This window comes from Orycteropus afer, unplaced genomic scaffold (genome assembly GCF_000298275.1).
Source record: "Orycteropus afer afer isolate SDZICR_OR568_19922 unplaced genomic scaffold, OryAfe1.0 scaffold00156, whole genome shotgun sequence".
In the NCBI taxonomy this organism is placed as follows: domain Eukaryota; kingdom Metazoa; phylum Chordata; class Mammalia; order Tubulidentata; family Orycteropodidae; genus Orycteropus; species Orycteropus afer.
The window spans coordinates 1,897,214-1,914,302 of NW_006921743.1; the positions used below are offsets into that span (position 1 = coordinate 1,897,214).

General features: G+C 37.6%; 1 protein-coding gene across 1 annotated transcript in view; it reads right to left on the bottom strand.

Annotated features, from left to right (window-relative positions):
• The window catches only part of RIC1 (RIC1 homolog, RAB6A GEF complex partner 1), a 182,928-nt gene that overhangs the window by 64,608 nt on the left and 101,231 nt on the right, over positions 1–17,089 (bottom strand). Inside the window, exon 4 of the mRNA XM_007946326.2 lies at positions 8,984–9,091. Coding sequence (XP_007944517.1) covers positions 8,984–9,091 — 108 coding nt within the window. The remainder of the gene's footprint in view (positions 1–8,983; positions 9,092–17,089) is intronic.

Here is a 17,089-nt window from a genome sequence, read left to right on the forward strand (position 1 = left end):
CTTGGAAGCAAGAATGGCCAGACTTCGTCTCACCTACTTTGGTCATGTTGTAAGAAGGGACCATTTCCTGGAGAAGGATGTCATGCTTGGTAGGGTGGAGGGTCAACGAAAGAGGGGGAGGCCTTCAACGAGATGGACTGATACGGTGGCCGCGATGATGGGCTCAAGTATAGCAGGGTTTGTGGGGCTGGCACGGGATCGGGCAGTGTTTTGTTCTGCTGTGCATGGGGTCGCTATGAGTTGGAAATGACTCAACGGCACTTAACAACAACAACAACAACAACAACGGCACAGCCATTTTGAATGTTTACAAGCAGTGGCCATTTTGTATATTTAAAGTGACCGAGGGTGCAGCGATTTTCAATGTTTAAAAGTGGCAACCATTTTGGATTTTAAAGTGATAGCATTCTCATTCAGATTCCAGGGACCAAACAACAGGCTCTGTATGCCAGGGTCATCAAGGACATATGAGAGGCTGACAAAGAAAAGGAGACAGGTGGTGAATGTGTAAGTGTTGTCAACTAGTGAACAGAGGAGCACAGCACCGTACCCTACCTGTATAGATAACGTACAAACAAAACAAAGAAAATGAAAATTGTGGGCAAGTCACTCCAACATACAATCACCAATTAAATATAAACACAAAAACATCATAATGCCTTGGAGACAACAGAGCATCACTCACCACACAAAGAAACAAGATAAAGCAGGAGAAACAAGTGACCAGGATACAGACCCAAGACACATCCCTGAGGAAGACGTAGCACTGGAACTCCCTGATAAGGAATTCAAAAGAATTATATTTAAGTATCTTCAAAGGATTGAGAGATAAACCAAGGAAAAGACAGACAAAACCCTAGAAGAATTCTGGAAGAAAATACAAGAGCAAAATGACAAAATAAATGCAGAATTAGAAATGATTCAAAATCTACCGAGAGAAATCCAGAAGATTAATACTAAATGTAAGAAATAGATAACATATTGAAAGGGCAAAGGAGTAGAATTGATGCAATAGAAGACAGAACTAATGAGATTGAATACAAATACCTGAATACTTCTTCTTTGGAAAGGGATCAGTCAGAAAAAAGATCAAAACAAAATGAAGAAAGCATAAGGTTCAAGTGGAATACCATCGAGAGGAATAACCTAGGTGTCACTGGAATTCCAGAATAAGAAGAGAAAAATGAAACCACTGAGAAAACTGTCCAAGATTTGTTGAAGGAGAACTTCCCTGATATGATGAAAGGTGAGAATATATCCATTCAGGAAGTCCAACGAACCCCAAACAGGATAGACCCCAAAAGAAAAACACCAAGACATATCATCATCAAACTCACCAAAACCAAAGACAAAGAAAGAATCATGAGAGCACCACGGGAAAAATGAAAAGTTACCTACAAGGGGCAACCAATAAGACTAAGCTCAGATTTCTTGACAGAAACCATGCAGGCGAGAAGACAGTGGGATGGTATATATAAAACACTGAAAGAGAAAAATTTCCAACTAAGAATTATGTACCCAGCAAAACTCAAATAGGATAGTGAAATTAGGACATTTCCAGATAATCAGAAATTAAGGGAATTTGTTAAAACCAAACCAACCTTACAAGAGATGCTAAAGGGAGCCCTTTGGACAGAGAAGCAACAACAGACAACAACAACTGACCATTAACACACATGATGATATAACCCAGAAATCAATCCAGCTATGGAAGTGTCCAAAATAATAAACCAACAAAATTGTAAACAGGGAACCAGAGACACCAACTGACAAATGAGGACAACTACAAACCAAAAAGAGAGAAAAAAAAATCTGTGTCGTTACAGAACTTCTAGATGGTAGGGAAGTCAAGGCAACTACAAGCTAGAACAGACTGTTCCAAACTTGGTAAGAAAACTGTAAATCACAGGGTAACCTCAAAGAAAAATTATAAACCTTCACATCAAAATAAAAAAGAGGACCAGCATAAATATTCAGCAAATACTAAAACAGCAATAAAGTAAGTGATAATAAGATTCATAAACAAAACGAGCTCAGCATAGAAAATTATATGGAACAAAGAAATCGATACAATGAAAAAGCACATGACAAAAATGACAGCAACAAATTCATATTTGCTGATAATTACACATCTGGGAAGGGACTTATCTCTAAGATTGATGGAAAACTCCAACACCTCAACACCAAAGGAATTAACAATCCAATGGAAAAATGGGCAGAAGACATGAATAGACACTTCACCAAGGAGGATATTCAGGTGGTCAGCTAATACATGAAAAGATGCTCACAATCACTGGCCATCAAAGAGATACAAATCAAAACAATAATGAGATATACCGTCTCACCCCAGCACTGATGGCAAGGTTCAGTGAGACTGAAAATAACAAATACTGGTGGGGATGTGGAGACACTGGGACTCCCATACACTGCTTGTGTGACTGTGAAGTGACACAACCACTGTGGAAAGCAATATGGCGATTCCTTAGGAAGTTGGAATTGGAGATACCATTTGACCCAGCAATCCCATTACTAGGTATATATCCTAGAGAGGTGAGAGCCAGGATAGGAACAGATACATGCACGCTCATGTTCATCAGCACTATTTACAATAGCAAAAAGATGGAAACAACCTACGTGCCCATCAGCGGAAGAGTGGATGACCAAACTATGGTACATACACATACTGGAATGCTACGTAGCACTAAAGAATAATGTAGAGTCTGCAAAACACCGCATAATACGGATGAACTTGGAGGACATTATGCTGAGTGAAATAAATCAATCAGAGAAGGACAAATATAGTATTAGTTCGTTGTTGTGGAGGGTCAAGGAAAGGTTTATATATGTAGGGAAACTTTCTTTGTTGGTTGCCAGGGTTGGGAGGGGAGCGGAGGGAACCCTGCAAAAAAAAAAAAAAATCATTGACCCTGTCCTTTAGTTTTGTGTATTTCACTGTACATAAATATATTTCAATAAAATGTATTAAAAAAAATACCAACGACTTATTCATTGCAAATACCTTTTATCAACAACACAAATGGTGGCTATACACATAGATTTCACCAGACGGAGTACACAGGAATCAGACTGACTACACCTGTGGCAAGAGGTGATAGAGAAGCTCAGTATCTTCAGCCAAAACAAGGCCAGGAGGTGACTGTGGAATAGACCATCAACTACTCATATGTAAGTTCAAGTTGAAGCTGAAGAAAATTAAAAGAAGTCCACAGGAGCCAAAATATGACCTTGATTATATCCCTCCTGAATTTAGAGACAATCTAAAGAACAGATTTGATGCACTGAACATCAATGACTGAAAACCAGAGGAATTGTGAAATGATACCAAGAACATTATCCACAAAGAAAGAAAGAGGTCATTAAAAAGACAGGAAAGGAAGAAAAGACCAAAATGGATGTCAGAAGAGACTCTGAAACTTGCCCATGAACAGAGAGTGGCTAAAGTGGATGAAAGAATCGACAGGATAAAAGCTGAACAGATGATTTCAAAGAGCACCTCAAAAAGACAAAGTCAATTATCGTTATAAGAAATGTGCAAAGACCTGGAGTTGGAAAACCAGAAGGGAAAAACACACTCAGCATTTCTCAAGCCAAAAGAACTGAGGAAAAAATTTAAGCCTCAAATTGCCAATACTGATAGATTCCATGGGCAATATGCTGAATGATGCAGGAAACATCAAAAGAAGAAGGATGGAACACACAGAGTTACTATACGAAAAAGAACTGATAGGTGATCGTCCATTTCAGGAGGTGGCATATGATCAAGAACCAATGGTACTGAAGGAAGAAGTCTAAGCTGCACTGAAGGAACTGGTGAAAAAGAAGGCTTCAGGAATTGATGGAATACCCATTGAGATGTTTCAACAAACGGATGCTGCGTTGGAGGCACTAAGTCATCGATGCCAAGAGATTTGGAAGACAGCTACCTGGCCAAATGACTGGAAGAAATCCGTATTTGTACCCATTTCAAAGAAAGGTGATCCCACAGAATATGGACATTATCGAACAACATCATTAACATCACACGCAAGTAAAATCTTACCGAAGATCAGTATATAGACAGAGAACTTCCAGAAATGCAAGCTGGATTCAGAAAGTGAGGATGACTTGGAGCACTTACTGATGAAAATTAAAGACTGCAGTCTATAGTATGGATTATACCTCAAAATAAAGAAAACAAAGATCCTTACAACCAGACCAATAAGCATCATCATAATAGATGGAGAAAAGACTGAAGTTGTCAAAGACTTCATATTGCTTGGTTCTACAATCAACGTAAATGGACGCAGCATTCAAGACATCAAAAGACATATTGCATTGGGCAAATCTGTTGCAAAAGACCTCTTTCAAGTGCTGAACTGCAAAGACGTCTTCTTAAAGACTAAGATGCACCTGACCCAAGCCATGGTATTTTCAATAGCCTCATATGCATGTGAGAGCTGGACAATGAATAAGGAAGACCAAAGAAGAGTTGATGCTTTTGAGTTGCGGTGTTGGCAAAGAATGCTGAAAGTACTGTGGACTGCTAAAAAAAACTAACAAATCTGTCCTAGAGAAGTACAGCTGGAATGCTCCTTGGAAGCAAGAATGGCCAGACTTTGTTTCCCCTACTTTGGTCATGTTGTCAGAAGGGACCATTCTCTGGAGAAGGATGTCACGCTTGGTAAAGCAGAGAGTCAACAAAAAAGGGGAAGGCCCTCAACAACATGGATTGACACTGTGGCTGCAGTAATAGGCTTGGATATAGTAGGCACTGTGAGGTTGGCACAGGACTGGGCAGTGTTTCGTTCTGCTGTACATAGGGTAGCTATCAGTTGAAGACAATTTGACAGGACCTAACAGCAACAACAAAATAATCTTCAATTAAAAGAAATAAAATCCTTTATTTGTGAATGATATGATCCTATATACAGAAAACCGCAAAGAATCCACAAGAAAACTTATAGAGCATATAGAGAAATTTAGCCAAGTTGCAGGATACTATCAGCAAACAAAAACTGGTTGGGTTTCTATACACTAGCAATAAGAAATCTGAAAGAGAAATTAGGGAAACAACTACATTTACAACAGCATCTAAGAGAATAAAATACCTAGCAATAAATCTACCAGGGACATGAAGGACATAAACAATGAAAACTATAAAATATTGCTGAAAAACATTAAATAAGACTTAAATAAATGGAAAGATATTCCACGTTCATGGATTGGAAGACTTAATATTTCCAAGTTGTCAGTACTCCCCTCTTCAAAGTGATCTATAGAGTCAATGTAATCACAATCAAAATTCCAATAGCTTTCTTTACAGAAATGGAAAAACTAATCATCAACTTCACATGGAATGGCAAGAGGCCGTAAATAGCTAAAACAATGTTGAAAGAGAAGTACAAAGTAGGAGGAACCACACTTTTGATTTCAAAACATACTTTATAGCTACTAATAAAGGAACTATGATGGTATGGTGTGGTACTGCTAAGTTGGAATCAACTCAATGCCAATGGGTTTCTACAGTTTCAGTACTGGTATAACAACAGACACACAGAATTGAGTTCAGATATAACCCCACACATCTGTGGTCAACTAATTTTTTACAAGGATGCTAAGTCCATTCGATGGGGAAAGAAGAATCTCTTCAATAAATGGTGCTGGAAATATTGGATTTCCATATGCAGAAAAATTAAACAGCATCCATGCCTCACACTATTTTAAAAAAATATCAAAATGGATGAAGGAGTTGAACAAAAGTACAAAAGCAAAAGACAAAATAAATAAATTGGACCTCATAAAAATTAAAAGCTTTTGTGCATCAAAAGACTTCACCAAAAAAGTGAAAAGACAAGCTACCAACTGGGAGAATATTTTTGGAAAACACATGTCCAACAAGAATCTAAAAAACAAAATATATATAAAACTCTGATGACAACAAAAAGACAAATAATCCAATCATAAAATGAGTGAAGGACTTGAATAGTCTTCACCAAAGAGGACATTCAAATGGCCACCAAAAACATGAAAAGATGCTCAGCATCACTAGCCATTAGAGAGATGCAAATACAAACCACAAGAACGTATCATTTCACTCTCACTGGAATAGTTAAGATTAAAAAAATAAATAAATAAAAGCAAATGTTGGTGAGGATGTGGGAAAATTGGAATCCTTATTCATAGCTGGTGAGAATGCAAAATGGTATAGCTGTTGTGGAAAACAGTGCGATGGTTCCTCAAAAAAATTAAAAACAGAACTACCACATGATCCAGGAATTCCATTCCTAGGTATATATATCAAAAGACTTGAAAGCTGAGACTCAAAATAAGACATGAAGGCAGATGTTATTTCTACATACATATTTGTATGTACTATTAGCTCTGGCAGCACAGTGCCTAAGGCATCTGACTGCTAACCAGAAGGCTGGTGGTTCAAACCTACCAGCCATTCTGTGGAAGCAAGACTGGGCAATCCACTTCCATAAAGATTTACTACCTTGGAAACCTGATGTGGGTTGCTATGAATTGGAATCAACTCAGTGGCATTGTTTTTTTTTTTTTTTTAATATAAGAATGTCCATATACATATAATAGAGCTAACAGGAGGTAAAGTTATGGTAGCTTCTCAGCCATGGCCAAACACCTTGAGGGAGCAAGCTACTGCGACCATGGACTGTGGACCATGGTTGCAGGGGACATCAAGCTCAACTGAAATACTACACAAAAAACACTGTTCTACATCCTACTTTGGGGTCTTAAAAGCTTGCAAAAGGCCATCTAAGTTGCAACAATTGGTCTTTTCTTGTCCAAAGTAAAGAAGAATGAAGAAAACCAAAGACACAAGGAAGCCATCAGCCCAAGCAACTAGTGGACATGTAAACCTCAGCCTACATGACCCTGAGACCAAAAGAACGAGATGGTGACCAGCTACCACTGTCAACCACTTGGAAAGGGATCAATGTAGGAGATCCTGGATAGAGTGAGGAAAATGTAGAAAAGGCTCTACATCATAAAAAAATGAGGCTCACTGGTCTGACAAAGACTGGTGAAACTCCCAAAACTATGGCCCCCTAGTCACCCTTCAGGACTGGAACTGAACTCACTCCTACGGCTTCCAGCCAAACAAGAGGCATATAAGGTGAACATTTACACCAGGCAGTTATACTCTGTAGAACAATTAACCATGGGAGATCAGACGGGCAGTCTTTGCACAGGGAGACAGCTCAGAGGGCAGGCATACACAGGAAAAGGAGGACACAAGGGAAAGGTAACCATAGAGAGGAAGTAGGAAGAGTGCTGTTACATTTCTGGGATTGAAATCAGTATCATGAAACAAAATGTATATAAACTGTTGCACAGAAAATGAACAACTGTAAACTTTCACCCAAATCACAACTGAAAAAAAAAAAAGACGTGTACACCAATGTTCTCTGCAGCACTATTCACAACAGTCAAAAATTGAAAACATCCTAAATGTTCATCAGCAGATGAATGGATAAACAAACTATAGTACATACATACAATTAAATACTACACAGCCAGCAGGAGAAATGAAGTCTTGATGCATGCTACGGTATAGATGGAGAAGACGACACTATGCTGATTGAAATAAGTCAATCACAGAAGGTCAAATATTGTAGCACATCACTTATATTGTAATTGTTGTCAACAGGTTATATACTGCAAAAAGTTGATTTGGTGAAAGCAGTGTGATAGATATATTTATAACAATGACCAAAAAAAAGGTAGCTGCTGAGGCTGCTTACAAAAAATAAAAATAAACCAAACCTATTATCATTGAGTTGATTCTGACTCATAGCCACCACCACTGGGTTTCCCAACCACTGGGTTTCCAGGGCTGTAAATCTTTATAGAAGTAGTTTGCTTCATCTTCCTTCCATGGACCAGCTGGCAGGTTTGAACCACTGACCTTCTGGTTAAGGTCAGCCAAATGCCTTATCCACTATACCACCAGAACTCCTGGTGAGGCTGCTTACGTACAACCAAAAACCTCATGGGATTTATTTCCCAAGAGTTTGGAGGTTTAGGGTCATGGTTTCATAGGACATTCCAATTAAATGGCCTAATAACATGTTTTGTGCTTCTGCTTTACTTCCTAGTTCATTGTGTAGTCTCTGGGATCTTAAAAGCTTATAAGCCAGTATCCAAGACATAACAATTGGTCTCTCCTTTCATGGAACAACAGTGGAAGAAGGAGAACCAGAAATAGGAGGAGGATACGGAATGCATGGCTAAGTCCCTCCATGAACAACTGCCTCCTTTGCTCTGACACCAGAAGAACTGGATGGGGTATGGCATTACTGAACTTTTTGATTAAAGATTCCACAGAAAAATCTTGATCAAAATGAGGAAAATGCAGAACACAACTTCAAGTTTTCATGGACTCTAGACTTTCTGGAGCCATGGAGAGTGAATGAACTCCTGAAACTATTGCCCTGATCTGTAAACTTTAAACCCAAAAAACTCTTGAAGTTGTCTTAAAACTGAACATAGGTTAGCTTAATGAATATAAAGGTCTGCCTTGAGCATTACGCTCTTTTAAGAACTATCTTTATGGGACCAAACTGACAATAGCCACCCAAAATATTAGATAGCAATCTTGGGGTAGTGACCTTATGTTAACGGAGGAGGAATAATTGGTAAAAGGAGGGTGAGAGTGGTTGCAAAACTGAAATAACATAATTAATGTCACTGAATCATACATGCAAAATTGTCAAATTGGTTTATGTTCTCCTGTGTACATTCTCAACACCAATAACAAAATAATAAAATAAATTAAAATAAATAAATAAAATCAAGCTTCTTGATGGCCATATAGTAAATGTGTGCTGGAGCCAGGAAGGGAAAAAGAGTAAGCCAATATTGGTCATTCAACTCTATGAACATAACTTTAATGACTGTGATCAACCAGCTAAAGCATATATTGTCATAACCAATGTTAAGTTTAACCCAAGTATTGTACCTCATGATAGGTGCTTGCAAGTCCAATATTTTCTTCATCTCTAAATTTAATGCTGGAGCACACTGCTCTTCCTTAAAATGAGGAGTTCCCTTTGTTTGTGGACTTCCTCTAAAAGAAAAGACAAATACACAGGATTAAAGAGAAAAATACTGAATTCTCCTCCATGAATATATATGTACTCAATCAAGTAAGGTCAGCATAATTAAACATATGAATCAAACATTCATCTTTTAGATTTTCAAATGAAAAACAGATTTAAATTCCATTATACTAGATGTATCTAAAGTGAATCTGAACAATGTAATTTGGGGACAAGGGGTAGGATATATGGAAATCTTACGAGAAAAAAGTAAAAGTGAACTCTCAAGAGAACTAGCAGACATTTTGTTTGAAATGACTAGTGGCTGTTTCTGAGTTGGGTAACTATGAAAAATTATGTGTCAGGACACATAGTGTATGTTCCATGGTCCACATCTCATCCTTGATTCTTATTTTTCGGTTTTGGTATCAGAATTAAGGTCAGATTCAGGATGCAAGACTTTGAAAAGCTCCCACATATACTGGGAATCTAGAAAGCCATGTGCATGCTCAGGGCAAGATGCCTGATCAGAAAAGACTTGAAAAGACCACAAGTTTTCATCTCTAGATGATCTAAAGGATTAGCAACTCAGTGAAGGCTGAGATAGTTATGAACAGTCTAAGAATTCAAGGAGTGTACCAACATGGAGCCAATCACAAACTGGAGAGTTTTTCCTTTTTTTTGCTTTAGTGTTTAAGGAAATTTTTGTCAAACCACTACCTGACCATTAACCTAAAGCAACAGACTTCAGATCATGCAGGCAAAGAACAGTCTTTACAAAAAAGCTTAGAAAACTCACTAAGCAAACAACCAACCTACAATAGTTAAGTCATGATGATTCTCAGGTGAAGAGAATTGTGTTTCTAGCATGTAGCTGTGTAAAGCTAATTCTTCAGACAATTTGGCTTATTTATAAACAGAGAAAGCTTTCCAGTAACGTACTTTTAAAGTTTAATCTTGATACACTGTTTTGAATTTCAATAAATGAAATCCAATAATATAAATTAGTTTCAGAATCAAAGTGAAGAGACATCAGAAACTACAAATCTCAGGGTTATTGCAAAAACGCAGTGCAATCCTTTATTTACAAAAAGTGATTTACGTAGGATTTGTTAAGGCCCAGTTTGTGAAGTAGACACTAGGTTGCCCTCATCTCTGGTCTGTGGAGTTTCTTTCTTCATAGAAAGTTTTAAAAAATATTGCTTTTATATTTGATATACATATATTACTTGAGAGTATAATATATATATTAAAACAAGCTTTAATGCTTCTATAAAATGAACTTATAGTAAATAATGAGTTTATCATGATAAAGCGTTATTTGTAGACACTTGGAATTTTAAAGTACAGCGTAAGTGAATATTGCTGCCAAACTTTTTGAAAACAGTCAAGTTTGTGACTTGTCATTTGATACATGACTCAATTTAAGATTTGCTTTCAACTAAGAGCACTTGTATTTTTTGGCAATTTTCTTAAGGTTTTGTCATTCTTCAAATTCTGGTTCATTTTAAATCCAATCTTACTGAACTTGAATTTCCTTCTTTTCTCAACACATTTAAACTGTTTTAAATGTCTACTGAAGGAAAATTAAGTTTAACATTTCAAAAAGCAACTGAGATAACAGTAATGTGCAATTTATTGAGATCCTACTGATAATGTACCAACATGGAACCAATCACAAACTGGAGAGTTTTTCCTTTTTTTACTTTAGTGTTTAAGGAAATTTTTGTCAAACCACTACCTGAACATTAACCTAAAGCAACAGATTTTATAGAGAAATACAAGAAAGCATAGAAAATAACTCAAAAAGTAATTTTTCCAAAGTCATTGCCCATAAAAGGTAGAACCAGGATTGGATCCTAGCCCTCTTTGATTCCAAATATCATACTCTTCTCCACACCTCTAAACTACAGTATATATATTCAAGGTTGTAATCTCATATCCAAGAAAAATACTGTAAGTAGGAAAAATGAAAGTAAGCTAGTATGAGAGTTTTGTTTATACAGCATATTTTGCATAGATTAAAATTTCCAAGTTTTGCAACTAAATGAGTGAGAAGGCAGCATTCAGGTAAACGAGTAGCTTGCAAGGGCAATGAAAAATGAAATGCTTTTTATGGGATGGGTCAATTAAGGGTCAAACTTCCCATCGCTTTGAGGTGGGAATAATCTCTCATTAAATATAAAAACCGAATTTGAGTGTATCAGAAAAATTACAGAAATGTCTTGAAAGAAATACAACAACAAAGACTGCTCTTAATGTATGTCAAGTATGGTTAGGAGGACCAGACCAGGTAATATAGAAAACCGTCACTACCCTATTAAATTCTACAGGCATTTATCTCAGCATGTTCTAATGTGCTTTCAAATTTTTAAGTGTCAACTAAAGAAAAGTGTGAAAGACACCCTGTGGATTTGGGAGACATCTCAGTTTTGACTAGCTAGAACCTTCAAGAGTGCAGTTAATTATAAAACATAATTCATGTAAGGCCTATATTTGCTCCCAAGTACAGCTCAAGTCTCCTTATTTACAAAACTTCCTTGAATGTTGTTATGACTTCTGGGTCTATTCATTTACCTTGTCATTTGTCACTTTATATTATCAATGATTTTAAAGATTTATCTCTCCATAAACATCTTATACCTCTTCAGCATTACAGTATAGCACTGTGTCTTACAAATGAGAGCAGGCATACAATAATTGTTTAGATGATGGTGAAAATTCCATTCAAGATTTCCAAATCTTAAGATGATTCTGGGATGTGCCAGGCTTATCTAGGATGTTCTGGCATTCCTGGGTAAATTCTAGAAACAAGAGGGTTTGGATCTCCAACCAAAGATATAGAAAGGTTCAGAACTTTGGAGGAGGAAAGGAATCATCAGAATTATTTCTCTCCTCAAACTCTACACCTCATATTTCATTATTTGTGGACAATACAACCATTTACTAGAATATCTATAAATATGAAAATATTTCTGAATAAAACTGAAATGATATCTTAAATGTACTTAAATATATACCAATACAAAAAGACTAAAAATTGGTCAAGCTGAGTGATAGGCACATACCAAACCCAACCAGTTGCTACCGATTCCATTCAGACTCATGGGAGACCCCATGTGTTTCAGAGTAAAACCGTGCTCCATAGGGTTTTTAATGGTGTGACCTTTAGGAAGCAAACTGCCAGGCCTATCTTCTGAAATACCTCTGGACAGATTCAAACTGCCAACTTTACCATTGGTCCACTAAGTGCTTAACGATTTGCACCACCCAGGGACTCCTGATGGGCACAAAGGGGTTCATTTTATTATTCTATTAATACAGTAACTATTGTGAAACTAGCCCCTCCCCTGTAGAAACAAAAAGAAAACTGGACATGTTATATGCCATATTCAAATACTAATGACAGGCAGCATAAGAGTGACTCTAAGTGAAGGGAATTAAACCAAGTTTTCTGCACAAGTCACTTTCCAGAATGCCATAGGGTGAGAGAAGCCAAGCATAGTACAGTAGTCTTACTAAGTTAAGGAGAGAAAGAGCAAAATTCAGAAAAGTAGAAATAGCTACAATCTGTGGGGAAAGGTCTAGGTTCTAAATGTTACTCAGAGTATCAGACAGATGGAAGCTAAGCAGAGAACAACTCCAGGAATCTGCAGGTGTTTCCCTTTTGCTTAATGCTAATCTATGCAGACATATGATGAAGCCCCATGAGGCCAGGCAAAGAACTACCAGGGTTATAGAATTTCCAGAGCACTACAGTGCTGGGAGACATCCCAGTTTTGACTAGCCAGAATGGAGAGACCTGGTTTCAGACCCAGGGCACTCAGTTAACAACTACAAAACAGCCACACTTCAGCAGCTGGACTAGGTTAGGGAAGAGTAAAGTTTAAATCCAACTCATAAAAGCATTTACAAACAGTCTTCAAAAGGATCAAGAAGATACCTAAATGACCTAACTGCCACTGAAAACAAATTTCAACAGTCTCTAAAGGAAGAGAAGAAATTCTAGATACTTGCTAATGTAATACAATGTCCAACATTCAATCTAAAATTAGTAAACATGTGACATGACACAGCAATTATACTCCTGGGTATTTATTTACCCAAGAGATATAAACCGAACTTGGGAGTGAAATGGGATTGGAATCTTAAAAAGCAGACAAGGTTCACAACTTCACCCTTTATTCTATATATACATCTCATTGCTAAATGTCTTTTAAAATAAGAATATATTCATGCATTACCAGTGTAAAATTTTTTTAAGGGCCATGAGACTGTAAATGAGGATCAGCAACTTCTTATATACAAGGGAGGACAAGACAGATGACAGTACAAGCTTTATAGATAAGATGTTTGACCTCAATTTGAAAACTAAAGCAGTTGGCTTTCTTACAGGAAGAAAGAAGATAGTGGGAGAGGCATACAAGTAGAACAAACAGCTAATAAACAGAGGCATTAAATTACATAGTAATTTAATTGCTAAGAAATGGTGTATTCCAAGTGCTACAGACAGGGGAAAAGCAGGCTCTAACCACCGGGAATTTATTTTCTGGAAATCAGAGAGAAACAAGAGTTTATGAGAAAAGAAAAACACACAAAAATGATGGATTGTATGTATGGCAGAGAGAGTAGAGGAAGAGAAATGAGTTAGTACATAAGCCATTTCAACAGGCATGGGGAGGTCATGAAGGCGGCTAATAAGATCAGTAAAAGTAAAATAAATACAGATGAATTCAAGAGACACTGGGGAAAATAAATCAATACAACTTGTACTGAACAAGAGGGATATCGATAAAATACAGAATCCAAGACTTCCTAGTTTATACAACTGTTTAAAAGAAAGAGATAGCAACAGGATGATTCGTTTGATAGAGCAAAATGAATTAGGTTTGAGACATGATGAATTTGAGGCTACCTACAGGAGCTCTGGTAGCATAGTGCCTAAGGCACTTGACTGCTAACCAGAAGGCTGGCGGTTCAAACCCACCAGCCACTCCTCGGAAGGAAGGTTGGGCAATCCTACTTCCGTAGTGATACTGCCTCGGAAACCCAAGGAGGGGTCGCTATGAGTCGGGGCCAACTCGACGGCAAACAACAACAACAAGAACATCAAAATAGATTTATTTTGCAAAGATTGGCCTAAAGCTCAACAAAGTGATACTAGATTAAAGAAACAGATCTGAACATCATTCATATATGCTGAAAAGTTAAAGTCAGGAAAAACATGTGGAAGAGAAGAGAGGTCAGGCCAAAACACTAGGGAACACTAAATCATTGTTTAATGTGCTGTATAATAATTTAGGGTGCTGATTTAAACCTAATGACAATTTAGGAAGTAAATGGCATTAATTCAATTTTTCAGATGAGTAAAAAGAGTTCAAAGAAAACAAGCAACATAATTAATGCTGAAAGCTAAAGAAAGCCACTGGCAATTTTATGTAAGAATATGGCAAATAAATTTATGTCTGAAAAACTGACTACAGGAAGGATTACTGTAAAGGGCAGATTTAAAAGATACTACAATAATCCAGGAGAAAAGTGACAAAATTCAAACTAATGTAGTGTTGAGCATTGAGACGGAAAAGTCATAAGAGACAGAAGGTAGAGGAGCTTGATACAGACTAGCAATTAGCTATTATGAGTGGAAAGAGAGAATAAACTCTCACATAAATGGTGGTATCACTATGGAGGTGTGGACCATACAAGGTTAGTGTCAGAGGGGTGATACCACAATGACTGCCTATAAAATTTTTGTGCAGTTTTTCAACAGAAATTTAGCTTTTTTTAAAATAAAAATATCCTTATAATTACTTAAAACAAAAGTATTTTTCATAAACCCAACTTACATGTATCAATATACCTGTAAACTCTGTATTAATTAACTTTTTGAACCTTCTACTACACTCCAGTCAGAGCTGCCATTATCACCCAATTACAATGATCCTTCAAATCACGTGGTTTCATCTGTATGCACTATAGGCATGTGCTGTTGTTTTCACAGTCGATGATTTTGTCGAATTTTCTGGTGTTTTAGTTACAATATCATGGTAAATAGTATTTATGAACCTGTACTGACAACGTTTTTTTATTATTATTATTATTATTTTATTGTGATTTGGGTGAAAATTTACAGAGCAAATTCATTTTCCATACAGCAGTTCACATAGACTTTGTCTCATGACATTGACTATAATTTACCACAATGCAACAGCTCCCCTCCTACTTCCTCCTCATAGTTACCCCTTCCCTGTGTACATCCCTCCATGTACTCCTGCCCCCTGAGCTGTCTCCCTGTGCATAAAAAGCCCTTCTTTCTCCCATGATTGTTCTCTCCAAGGAGTGTATCTACCTCAGGTAAATGTTCAACTCCTATACCTGTCTCGTTTGGCTGGAAGCCACAGGCGTGGGTTCAATTCCAGACCTGAAGAGCAGCTAGGGGCCATAGACTCAGTGGTTTCACCAGGCTCTATCGGACTAGCAACCCTGGTTCCCCCCTTTTTTTTTTTTCTCCAAATGATTTTGACTTTTGTTCCACACTGCTCTCCCTCTATCCAGGATCTCCTACATAGATCCCCCTCCAAGTGGTTGACAGTGGTAGCCAGGCAGCATCTAGTTCTTCTGGTCTCATAGCTGTACAGGCTGCAGATTGCATGGTGTACCAGTCGCTAAGATTAATTGTTTCCATGAATTTTTGGTTTTCTTCTTTTTTCTTTGCTCTGGATGAGGAGAGGTCTAGATAGCTGCATCTAGATAGCTGCTTGCAAGCTTTTAAGATCCCAGTCACTACTCGCCAAAGGAGGAGGTGGAACAATATTTTGTGTAGTATGTTATGCCAATTGAGCTTGAGGTCCCCTGCGACTATGGTCCTGAGCTCACAGGTTCAACTACTTGGTCCTACTGGGTAACTGGCTGTGATCAAGAAGTGACTACAAACTTGCCCATTTTCAGCTATACTATATACCTGGAAATTCAGATCATACAAATAAACTTATAGGACCATTGTCTGCCAACCCTATACATGGTCTTGGGTATACGCCCTGCTTCATAGACATACCTACTAGTTCAGCCTGTCCACCCATCTATCCACCCATATACCATGTTTGCCTTCACTGACAATGCAGTACTGTATATGCAAAAGGGTTCATCTTTGTTGTCTGTACTTCCCATGTACCTCTCTCTGTCTTTCTCTTCCTCAACGCTACCAGGGTGATCACTCATATCTGGTGTACTGCCCTTCTCTTCAGGCAAATCAATACTTGTATCTACCTATCTAACAGTGTTCCCTCCCCCCACCCTTGGTGAGCAACAAAGAAAATTTCCTTCCATAGATAAACCTTTCCTTGACTTTTACAATAATGGACTAATACAATATTTGTCCTTATGTGATTGACTTATTTGACTCAGCATAAGGTCCTCCAAGTTCATCTACATTATGCAGTGTTTTGCAGATTTTACATTATTCTTTAGCGTTGCATAGTATTCCACTGCGTTTATGTACCATAGTTTGGTTATCCATTCCTCAGTTGATGGACACCTAGGTTCTTTCCATCTTTTGGCTATTGTAAATAGTGCTGCGATGAACATGAGTGTGCATATGTCTGTTCCTGTCATGGCTCTCACTTCTTTAAGATATATACCTAGCAACGAAATGGCTGGGTCAAATGGTATTTCTATTACCAAGTTTTTAAGGAATCACCACACTGCTTTCCACAACTACCATTTGACAGCCCCACCAGCAGTATATGAGAGCCTCAATCTCTCCACATCCTCGCCAGCACTTGATATTTTCTGTCTTGTTGAACTTTGCTACTAGTGCTGGAGCAAGATGGTATCTCATTGCTGTTTTGATTTTCATCTCTCTAAATAGGTAATGATCATGAGCATTTCTTCATATGTTTGTTGGCCGCATGAATACCCTCCTTGGTGAAGTGTCTATTTGTGTCTTCTGCCCATTTTTTAATTGGATTGTTTGTCTTTTTGTTATTGAGGTGTTGGAGTTTTCTATAAATTCTAGAGATAAGTCCCTT